The sequence below is a fragment of the Suncus etruscus genome, chromosome 3 (assembly GCF_024139225.1).
Source record: "Suncus etruscus isolate mSunEtr1 chromosome 3, mSunEtr1.pri.cur, whole genome shotgun sequence".
Classification (NCBI taxonomy): domain Eukaryota; kingdom Metazoa; phylum Chordata; class Mammalia; order Eulipotyphla; family Soricidae; genus Suncus; species Suncus etruscus.
This window is the reverse complement of record NC_064850.1, coordinates 128,718,918-128,730,255: the sequence shown is the minus strand read 5'-3', so window position 1 is coordinate 128,730,255 and position 11,338 is coordinate 128,718,918. Positions and strand designations below refer to the sequence as shown.

At 56.1% G+C, this 11,338-nt stretch overlaps 1 protein-coding gene across 1 annotated transcript; it reads left to right on the top strand.

The window, feature by feature from the left end:
• Positions 1-5: 5 nt before the first annotated feature.
• Positions 6-9,271, top strand: SPATA5 (spermatogenesis associated 5). The gene is made up of 16 exons (XM_049770025.1): positions 6-227; positions 625-746; positions 1,270-1,427; positions 2,592-2,650; positions 2,819-3,397; positions 3,727-3,856; positions 4,028-4,084; positions 4,989-5,112; positions 5,214-5,469; positions 5,895-6,049; positions 6,461-6,670; positions 6,937-6,990; positions 7,345-7,424; positions 7,500-7,626; positions 8,739-8,903; positions 9,042-9,271. The coding sequence occupies exons 1-16, from the start codon at positions 101-103 to the stop codon at positions 9,216-9,218; spliced, it is 2,580 nt and encodes an 859-aa protein (XP_049625982.1). The 5' UTR covers positions 6-100; the 3' UTR covers positions 9,219-9,271.
• The last annotated feature ends 2,067 nt before the right edge of the window (positions 9,272-11,338 follow it).

Sequence of the window (11,338 nt, the reverse complement as noted above, 5' to 3'; positions counted from 1 at the left end):
GCGAGTCGGGGCTGTAGATCCCCGTGCCGCGCGCGGCGGTCCTGCCGCTCCCTCGAGCTCGCGGCCGAGCCTGACCTCTGCCCCGGAAGCGCTCGTCCGCATGTCTTCTCGCAAGGGCCGCCGGCAGCCCTCCCGCGGCGGGGACAGTCTCCCGGGCTCGCCCGCTGGCGCCTGCAGCACCGTCCGCGGGGCCGCGCTGCTGACGGTCACCGGCGCTCAGGACAAGGGTGAACAAGCGGATTTGGGGCGCAGGGACCCTCGGGGTGCAGGGACCCACATTGTTGCAGGGGCCCACATGAGCGTAGGAAGCCTCTCGGGGTGCAGGAATCCATGTGGTTGCAGGACAGGGATGCTGGTACTGAGGTTCAGTGGGGCTGTGTGATGGGGACTGGAGGTCTTCCAAGTGCAGAATCACAGCTGCTGCGTGGGGCCATGATAAGACTGGGATGTGGGGCTGGTGCCTTGTGGGGTTCTGGGATCACGTTGCACCTCACCTGCAGATTCATCCCCTTACTGTGGGACACCCGTGTACCCCACCCATGGCCTGTGGGACTGGGGGTGGGGCACAGCATAGTCCCAGATCACCCCTGCAAATGGGACACCCATGCTTTTCCCCTCCCGCAGATGTCCGCGTCCCCAAACGGCTGCAGAGCTCCCTGGTGCAGCTGGCACTGGGCACCCTGAAGGCCGCAGGCCTGTGCATTGGCCGCCCAGTGCTGCTTACTGGGCCTGGCGGCCAGCAAGAGGTAAGGCCCTCAGAGGACCCAGCTCTTCAGTCCTTGATGGCCACACTGCAGAGGGCACAGGCTGGATAATCTAGTGGGCACACTGGCCCTGGTTCCATTTCACTGACCACAGCTTCTTGCTCTGCTCACTGATCCTGCACTATGTCTGGACCTGCTTGGAGCCTCCACTTGCAAGCCCATCTGGGCTACTGCCTCCCTTCTCCCGGCACCTCCCCATCCCTCTCCTCCCTTCCTGTGTCCTTCCCTCTCCCCTGCTTCAGGCCAGGGAATTGGCATCTTTGAGCTCCACCCTGCTCCCTACTGGGATGTTTTGTTCTTGTTTCTCTTGTGGTCCAGGGCCTCCTTCTTAAGGGGTGTTCCAGGCCCAACACTGGAGTTTCTATACCTAACTTCAGACTTCTCCATGCTTTGTCTTCCACTTGCTCACACCCAAGTCTTTCCCTCTTGCCTGACAGGCGTGTTTCTGGAAAAGGCCCATGTGTCTTCTTTGTGGTAAGGCTGACTCGTTTCTCTGTTCCCGCAGGTCGCCATAGCCTGGCCACTAGCTTCATTTCCCAGCGGGAAGGTGGGCTTGAGTGAAACCGCCCAGAGGAATGTGGGCGTGAAGGTGGGCGGCACCGTTCTGGTGCAGCCACTTCTGGGCGCCCTGGTGCCAGCTGAGGAGGTGGACCTGGTCCTCAGGTGTGTCTGGGCACTGGAGGTGAGCCAAGTGTCACAGCTGTGGGCACAGGCCAGAGGGGCCCAGAGAGCCTGGTATGATCCAAACTTGTCTGTCCTCACTGCAGCAGAGAGCTTGTCATTAAACAACCTGTGAGACCTGGAGACATGTGAATCCCCTCAGAGCCTTTCTCCATTAGTGTCTCCAAGTGTCATCATGGCTTTAATGTTTTGTTCTCTTTTGACTTTGGACCATACCTAGTTGTGTGCAGGGCTTACTCCTGGCTGTGTACTTAGGGATCACTCCTGCTAGGATCAGAGGGCTCCCTGGGATGGCGGGGATTGAACCCAGGTCAGCCACATGAAGAAAAACTTCCTACCTGCTGTGCTATTGCTCCTATTTGATAGCTTTAACTTTTTCAAACAAAATTGTTTATATTTTAAGAAGGTACTTTGGGGGGCCGAGGAAAAGGCATAAAGTCTGGGCACAGGCATGGGGTGCCAGAGCGTGGCTTGCTTTCTTGCCTGGCACCACAAATAAGAAAATAAACTTGACTTCCACCAAGTCTGTTGCCCACGAACTGCCATGTTGGGTCCAATTGCCTCTTGGCAGAAGTGATTAAAATTTTCTGGGACTGGGATCTGTGTGCTTCATCCCTTCTGCTCTTCTTTTCTGTACATACAGTTGACAGTTGTGTAAATTTGCACTGTAGGTGCCTGGCTCAAGAGTTGTGTGAAGTCAGTCTGCCCACAGAGGTAGAGAGTTTCGTCTTCAGTCTATGCTTGCTCTGGGTCTCTCCTGAGACAGCCCTTACTGGTGGCCCTGTGTCCAGTGCTCACATTTGCTGAGCCTTTATGCTGGGGTGTGTTGTCTCAGCACCTCCAGCACTGGGCCGGGCATCCTGTATGCAGTGCTCTGCTGGCTTCTGGCTTCTGTGCTCTCAGGGATGTTGGGCCGCTGCTCACAGCTGCTTTGTGGGGCTTCAAGCTGCCTCCCCTTCATGCCCCACTAAAAGCTAGTTTCCATTGGTTTGAGTGTGTCCACCCACTCCCCATCCACCAGTGTGCACGCTGTCAGTCATACTTCTATGTTAAAGGTCACAAAGGCACCAGGGACAGGCCAGTAGCCTCAGCCCCCGCTATGTGGGGTTTGCCCTTTGGTGGCTTCACACTATTCCCACCTTGCAGAGATGTGGACGCAGACCTGGATGAGGAGCCGCTGGCCGAGTGTCTGCGGAGGAAGCTCGGTAAGCTGAGCCTGGGGCGTGAGCTGCAGGACGGGGAGTGGAGGGTCCCCGACTGACAGGTGCTGACAGGGAGTGTGGGGTTCCTCACTAACAGGCGCTGATGGGGGAGCAGTGATGGGTGCAGTCACCCCTTCACAGGCACCATTATCTCCTTCCCCTTCCTCCCAGACCGCAGGGTCATCTTGCCGGGCAACTTCCTGTACTTCACTTTCTATATCCGGCCTCTGGAGCTTCATGTGTTGGGGGTCAAAGGGGCTGATGGTGGTGTCCTAGGAGTGCGCCAGAGTCCCAGGGACAAGGAAACGGAGGGCTCTGCCTCTGAGCCCCCCAGTACAGACATCAGCGCCACAGACCTACCCCTTCAGCTCAGCCAGCTGGAGCTGGGCTCACCCAGTCCGCCAGTGGCCATCAGCTCCCCCTGCACGCCCGAGCCAAGGCACAATGGCTCACCAAATGTGGCCCAGAACCCTGCAGAAGGCAGCTTGGACTTGGACATGAGGGCTGCTGAGGACTGGGAGGGGTGGTTGAGCTCGGCTGTGGACCTGGGAGCCAAGCGGAACACAGACATCTTTTACTTCATCTCCTCGACAACCCGCATCCACTTCAGCCGTGGCTGTGTGGAGTCCCATGAGCAGGACCTGCCCAGGGTGACCTACGACATGATCGGCGGCCTGGGCCCGCAGCTGGCGGCCCTGCGGAGGCTCATCGAGCTACCACTCACACAGCCAGAGCTGTTTCAGCGACTTGGTGAGTCAGGGCTTGAGCGTGTCTCCAGCTCGCCACCTCGGGGCCTGATGGGCCCAGATTGTCTTGTATCATGTCTCTCCCTCTGGTGCTGCTCTAGCCGCTCAGAGGCGTCTTGGAGATGGTACTCACATCTCTTCCTCTGCATCCTCCTGTTAATAATCTTGCTCCTGCCAGCGGGGCCCCAGCTGAAGTCAAGTTTTCTTAAGGGAGAGAACTGTCCCTGCTGCCTCTTGCTGTAAACACAAGCTCATGGTGTAGGCGAGTCCTTCTGACCTCTCAGGCTGGGCTATAGGGAGGGGCCAGTATGTTGAGTCCTGACATTCTTGCAGGGGTCCCTCCCCCTAGAGGAGTGCTGCTATACGGCCCCCCAGGGACTGGGAAGACCATGATCGCCAGGGCTGTGGCCAGTGAGACCAGCGCGTCTGTCTTTGTCATCAACGGCCCTGAGATTCTAAGCAAGTAAGTGCTGGAGGGAGAAGATGGGACTGGACAGAGCTCAAGCCTGCCTGGATGTGAGCTGGGTTTGGGGTAAATGTTGGAAGTGAGTTTTAATGTCTCGGAATATTGGAGAAGTCAGATGGACTTTTATGTACAAAGCCGTGTAATGGGTTCGAGTCTCCTTTGTTACAGGTTCTATGGAGAGACGGAAGCAAGCCTGCGTCGGATCTTCGCAGAAGCCTCTCGTAGGTACATGCTGGGTTTGGGCTTGGGCTTGGGTTCAGGGCCGGCTCATTGGCCTCATTCATGGAGATAGGTGTCTGAGCAGCTGTCCTGAGACAATAATGACCACTTCAGAGTTGCTGCCTTGGTGTGCCTAGCCCAGAATGCCCTTGGGGGTCCACCTCTGCAGTCTGGGACAGTCGATGTTCACCTGCCCTAATCCCCAGGATACATTTTTACTCTTTCCAAGCAGCTTTTGCAGGATGCATCAGTCAAGGCAGGCATGATACATGTCAGGAGTGGGGCTAGTGGGGAGAGCCCTGGGCTGCCCCTGGTGATATGCCCCTTAGCCAAGGAGTTCTATAAAATCCCTAAATTGTGAAATCACCCCATATATTGTATTTCTAACCCCAAGTCTGAAGAAGCAGGGTAGTGTTGAGAAATTAATACACCAAACCAGTCAGCAGAGTCATGGAGTCAGTGGCTTCTCTCTCTTGGTGTCTCCGAGTACACCAAAGCAGACTGCTTTTTCTTTATTAGTACCAATTCAACTGAGTGGGTGAGGGTGGAGTTAGATCCAGGTGGACTTTTACATATTGAAGGGCTAGGTGAAAAAAGAAAATTGGGTGAATGCCTTTGTTTTGGGATGATAGCTGAGTGTCATCTTACACAGCCCCCACTTTGTCAGTGGTTTCATCTGACACAGTGTGAGGTCCTGGAACCTGAGGCCAGGGTGTGGGGCTCTGGACCCAGTGTAGGGTCTGAAGTCAGCATTTCTGCTGTAGGCCAGCAGATGACACTGAACGGTGACTGGTGGGTTGACTGCAGCGTCTGCTCCTGGCTCTGCATGTGGCTGGGGTCTGGGGAGATGATCCCCTCAGTCTCCTGATACACTGGTCTCTAAAGAGTATCTCCTGCCTGTTGTCCACAGGCGCCCATCCATCATCTTCATCGATGAGCTGGATGCCTTGTGCCCACAGAGGGCAGGGGCTCAGAGCGATGTGGACAAGCGGGTGGTGGCTTCACTTCTTACGCTCATGGACGGCATTGGCTCTGTGAGTCCCACCAGTACCCGGGGCTGAGTGGGCAGTGTGGGGCAGGTGAGACTGGCCACTCCTGCAGGAGGGGACGCTGGCATGTGGTCTCCTTTCGCCAGGAAGGAAGTGAAGGGCAGGTGTTGGTTCTGGGGGCCACCAACCGCCCCGAGGCACTGGACGCAGCACTACGCAGGCCTGGGCGCTTTGACCAGGAGCTGGAGATCGGTGTGCCCAGTGCTGAAGGCCGACTAGACATCCTGAGGAGGCTGCTCCGTGCTGTCCCCCATAAGCTCAGCGACACCGACCTGCAGCAGCTGGCCAGCAGCACCCATGGCTATGTGGGTGCCGACCTCAGGGCCCTCTGCCATGAGGCAGGTGAGGCAGGTGGTGCTTCCTTCTCATGGGGACAGAGACGGGTGCCGAGTCCTATAGGGATGCAAGTGACCACATGTAGGCTGGAGCACTGTCCATACACAAACATAACACACATCCTTTGTACTAACTTATATACACACCTTCACATGCATACCGCAGAGACTTGCACATACACCTTCATACATGTCCTCTCACATACCAGCCACAGACATTGCACACACCTCCTCATATGTGCAAACACATTATATCCCCAGTCTGAAAGGCCCCCAGGTGAGTGAGCCCCATGGAAAGGCTCTTGTGACAGGGTGCACCCTGCCAGGTCTTGTTGCTCCTGAGCTGGGACCATCTGCAGCCTTCCCAGGCTCGTAATGTTTGGTGGTGCCAGCATTGTGGCCAAGAGTGAGCTATAGTCCTTGTCACTGTAGGTCTGTGTGCCTTGCTTCGGGCCCTGGGGAAGCGGCCGAACGTGTCCGACAGTAAGCTGGCAGCATCAGTGACCGTCACCCTACAGGACTTCCTACAGGCCATGAATGAGGTCAGGCCCAGTGCCATGAGAGAGGTGGCCGTGGACGTTCCCAATGTGAGTGCCTCCTCCTGGAATGGAACCTGAATCTGTCCCGGGACTGGCTCTTTCTTCTGACCCTCTATGTCTATCTGTCCACACACCTGTCTGGACCAAGACTGAATTCTGTCACTTCCCCTCAGTCATGGGGCTCCTTCTCGGGCAACCTTGTTGCCAGCAGTTTGTTCCTTACTGTCACAGGGTGTGGGGGTAGAGGAGTATCTAGCCCTGCTTTCCACGGAGGCAGTTCACAGTGAAACTGCTGAAGGGGCACGCTCGAGCCAGTGCATGAGTTTTCTCTGGACAGATGCCTGGGAGTGCCATGTCCTCGCTGCCTTGGTTCTGCCTGTCCTTCCTGCTCTCCCTCATGGGGTTCTATTTCTCTGTCCCTCCATTAGCAGAACTTGCATATGGATGCCTCATTTGCAGGTGTCCTGGTCAGATATCGGAGGCCTGGAAGAGATCAAGCTGAAGCTGAGACAGGCTGTGGAGTGGCCCCAGAAACACCCCGAGTCCTTCATTCGCATGGGCATCCGGCCCCCAAAAGGGGTCCTCCTGTATGGGCCACCTGGCTGCTCGAAGACCATGATAGCAAAGGCACTGGCCAACGAGAGTGGACTCAACTTCCTTGCTGTGAAGGTGGGAGAGGGCGGGGTTTCCTGGGTTATCACTGTGGTGTAGGTGGCCTCTGGGGATCCTGAGCTGGGTGCTGGGCTGTGCCCTGGAGATAGGTGAGGGGAGATGGAAGGTGTTCCCAGGGGTCACTCCAGGAGGGGCTCAGACCCTGTTGGGTACTGGGATGGAACATGTCTAGCTGCATGGATCCCTTTTCCTTGTGTAGTTTGTTCTCCCTGGAGGAGATAAGGGGCACTGATGAGATACTGAGGCCACTGTCTTCCTTGTAGGGGCCCGAGCTAATGAATAAATATGTCGGGGAGTCAGAGCGAGCTGTGCGAGAGGTGAGACTGGCCCAGTGGGCCAGAAAGTTAGCATGTGTGTCCTCCTGTGCCTGCTCCACCATGCTTGGGGTGTAAGAGGGGCCGTGGGGGTGGGAGCTGTTCACTGGTTTGCAGTTTCTTTAGGCAAATGTTTATTGTTCCTGATGCAGTTCTGATTGTGTGTGAGACACTGTTTCTAAACTCACTATGCTGCCCACTTTATATCTTTGCCAGCCCAGTTTCCTGGGAGGGTAGGAGGATGGTGCTTTCTCATGGGGAGGATGGGGGGACTGTGAGAGTTGTTCTCAAGAGGGAGGACAGCCACAGGGAGGATAGAGACAGTCATTTTTGACCTGGACTAATGGCGCCTCCCAGATATTCCGGAAAGCCCGTGCTGTGGCCCCGTCCATCATCTTCTTTGACGAGCTCGACGCCCTGGCTGTTGAAAGGGGCAGGTGAGACACTTGCCAGGATTCATGGCCCCGGCATGGGTGGGAGCTCTACTCAGCCTGTGCTGTGTGCCTTCTCAGATCCTCAGGTGCAGGAGACGTGGCAGACCGGGTTCTGGCCCAGCTCCTGACAGAGATGGATGGTGTGGAGCAGCTGAGGGACGTGACTGTTGTGGCAGCCACGAATCGGCCAGACCGGATAGACCAGGTGAGTCAGGGAGATGGGAGAGCAGCTCCCACAGTTTTTGACTTGGCCTTTGGAAACTTCCAGAGATGCTGCCCAGTGAAGACGTGTGTCGGGCCCGGAGAGATAGCACAGCGGCGTTTGCCTTGCAAGTAGCCGATCCAGGACCAAAGGTGGTTGGTTCGAATCCCGGTGTCCCATATGGTCCCCCATGCCTGCCAGGAGCTATTTCTGAGCAGACAGCCAGGAGTAACCCTTGAGCACCGCATGGTGTGGCCCAAAAACAAAACAACAAAAAAAAAGACGTGTGTGGCCTCTAATTCTTTGGAGACATTTTGGATTCTGGCAATTGAGTTCTCGTTAGATACGGGCCTGATGAGGCTGCAGTGGCTGCTGGTGGACCCGGGAGTAGACCGGGCAGTTTCAAGGGGCTTGGAGCTGGGTAGTGGGTGTACAGGGCCCTGTAAACTGTTGTCCTAGTCCATGGGGTCTCAGAACTACCCAAGTAAAAAGCACCTTCCCACCTCACATGGCCACACCAACCCCTCTGGTCCCCTGGTCTCAGGTTGGCTTCTGTGTGGGGTCTTGGGCATCCGTTCTTTCCTAAGCACTGGGGCCAGGGTCCCTCATGGTCTCGCGATGCCGTTGGTCCCACACGTCAAGGCAGAGCCTGCACCAAGGAGCTCCAGTCTCCACCTCACCCCCATCTTCCCAGGGAGTATGGTTTCTGTCCTATTATTGCAGGAGCCCCTGGGACCACTGTGGACATGCCAGGGAGCCCCTTGGAAGGGGCAATTATCCCCCTGTCACCAGTGCCCCTCAGAGTGACTTCATGTTGTCCTCAGATCTGTGTCCACTTTGGTGTCCGATAGGCTTGGCCCTTGCCTATGGCATCCCTTCACTTTCCCAGCACTGGTCCTGGATGGCTCAGCTGTGCAGTCCTGGGGCCATTGGTATCATCTGATGTGGGGACTCAGTGACTGCCCAGCTGGTAGGGGTCAGTGGGACCAGTTGTTGCATTGTGAATGGCTGCAGTGATGTCCCTGGGGATGCTCCTCCTTCCCTCCCTCCCTAGTGGAGCCCCTGGAGCCCTGTGCCATGATGTGGGCCAGGGCCTCAGCTGTTCTGGTCCGCAGGCACTGCTCCGGCCCGGCCGCATTGACAGTGCCATCTACGTGCCGCTGCCAGATGCAGCCACTCGGCGGGAGATTCTGCATCTGCGTCTGCGCAACATGCCAGTGGCTGACGATGTGGACCTGCAGGAACTTGTGTCCCGGACAGAGGCTTATTCAGGGGCAGAGGTGAGGGACGGTACCCATTGGGTCCTGGCACATACAGTCCCTAGGTGCCCAAATGGTAGACCGGGTCACGTGTCCCCACCCCTCTCTGTCTTGGACGGAGATGTGGCTGTGCCCTGACAGGACTGTCTCTCTCTGCAGATAGTGGCCGTGTGCCAGGAGGCAGGTCTGCGGGCTCTGGAGGAGGACTTGGGCGCCTCCCACATCCTCTGCAGACACTTTAACCAGGCCCTGGACGCACTGCCGCCACGCACCTCTGCCACAGCCCAGCGCTTCTATGAGGACTACCGTGCACAGAGTGGGCTGCACGCACCATGAGGCCACCGCTTATGGGATCTGGGCCTGAGTAGAACAGATTGATCTTAGCGTGTGCCCAGTCTGTACCCTTCTGTCCTGCACTTCACCCCAGCTCCCGAGGTGGAGTCTTGAGGCTGCCAGCTCAGAAGGCTGGTGTGCAGCTTTGCTGCTGGGCCCCGGTGCCATCTCAGCACCATAAGGTCCCTGGCCAAAGCCAGAGGATCCAGGCACAGTGTGGAGGGCAGGCCTCCCCAAGGTGGGCAAGCAGTGTAGGGCTGGGGGAAAGACGAAGGTAGAGAGAAGGGAAGAGGGTCCTTGTCTAGACATGCTACACAGCACTGCCTGCTGCTTACCTCGAGGGATGTGAAATAGTTCTTAGTGGCTCCAAGAACCCTGGTCTGGAGACACAAGTATCTCCGAGCTGCCTTTGCCCTGGGGAACATGAGGCAGCTCCCCACAATAAACCTGGTTTCTGAAGCCAAATCTCAGCTCTCCCTTCATTCTAGAACCTGAGACTCAACTGTTTGCTCTAGAACCAGTCCTAGCCCTGTGTTTTAAAACCTGAGTCTCAGCTGTTCACTGTAGACCTGTGTCCAGTCTAGAACCTAAGCCTTGTCTGCTTGCTCTAGAACAAGTGACTATCCTTTGTTCTAGAACCCAAGTCTAGACTTTTCACTCTAGTACCAGTGTCTGCCCTTCATTCTAGAATCGTGTCTCACCCTAGACCCTGCATCTCAGCATTTCCTTCTAGATAGGCCAAGATGAAGATCCATTTCCCTGGGAAGGGATTGCTAAGCCCTGCAGTGATGCTCTGTCAACACCAGGTGGCGCTTGGGAGCCCATTCTGCAGTTGCTGTGCCAAGCAGGCCCACGGAAACCCAAAGGCTGCTTCTCCGATGACCATGGCCTGGCCCTGAAAGTAGCACTTGTAGGAGAACAAAGAAGGGACACCTGGCTTTTGGGGGATGTGTGTGTGTGGGGGGGTATCTCCCAGCCTAATGTGCAAGCACATGTTCACCCCCACCAACGGGCATATCCATCTTACCCAAACCTTAGGAATGATCTTTTTTTTTTTTATTGGAACATCACAAAGTTGACACATTTTATAGAAGACACTTTGGGGTGCTGGGACCAAACCTGGGGCTCCCTGCCGAGAAGTAGCCACTAGATCCCAGAGAACTGTCTCCCAGTCACTACAATGATTTCCTTCCTCACTGAGAGTGAAATGTGAGTGGCAGAAAATTCCAGAGAAGCCTTGGGAGGATGGGGCACAGCCAGCCAAGTCTGAAGCATGAGCGCAGAGCTGCTTTACTGCCAGAAGCACATGGAGAGATCAAACTTCAGGCCTGTGAGCGAAGATTAACAGTCAAAAGTTCCCACGGGGCCGGAGCAATGACACAAGCGGTTGGGCATTTGCCTTGCATGCTGACCTAGGATGGACCACAGTTCGATCCCCTGGTGTCCCATATGGTCCCCAAGTCAGGAGCGATTTCTGAGCACATAGCCAGGAGTAACCCCTGAATGTCCTGGGTGTGACCCAAAAAGCAAAAAAAAAAAGTTCCTACTGTCCTTTCTCCTGTCTTCATTCTAGACCACAGCAAATGCCCTCCTGCCCAGGATAAAGGTATCACGGTATCACGTGAAACACTGGTTGGCATTGACAGAAGGACAGCTGGTGGCCCTCCTTTGGCATTTCTTCAAAGGGGAAGGTGGAATGAAAGCTGCCACCAGTGGCAGTTCTTGATTCCTTATGGACCCATATTGGTCATAAGCCATAAAGGTCACCTGGGTGCACCTAGTGACCCCGCTGCCCCCAACTCCAGCTCCCCTGGTGTGTCTTCTGCAGGGTTGAGTCTGGCATTGATGTTCCAAGACACTTTGTGGTTCTGCCACCCTGGGCTCCTTGTCCCTGAAGTGCTCCAGCTCCTGTGCCTGGTGCATTTCCCCACAGGCAGGAAGTGTGTGGTAGTGCAGGGTGGAGGCTGGGTTGGAGCCCACCTGTGAGCTGGGAGTGGCTCCGGCCCTAGTGGGACCATCACCCACTCTCCTGCTCTCTCAGACATTTCCTGCCTAGTGCCTCAGTGCTCTGAATGGATGTAGATGCGGGTCTTACATAGCCGTCTGAGCCTTTGCCAGGTGCT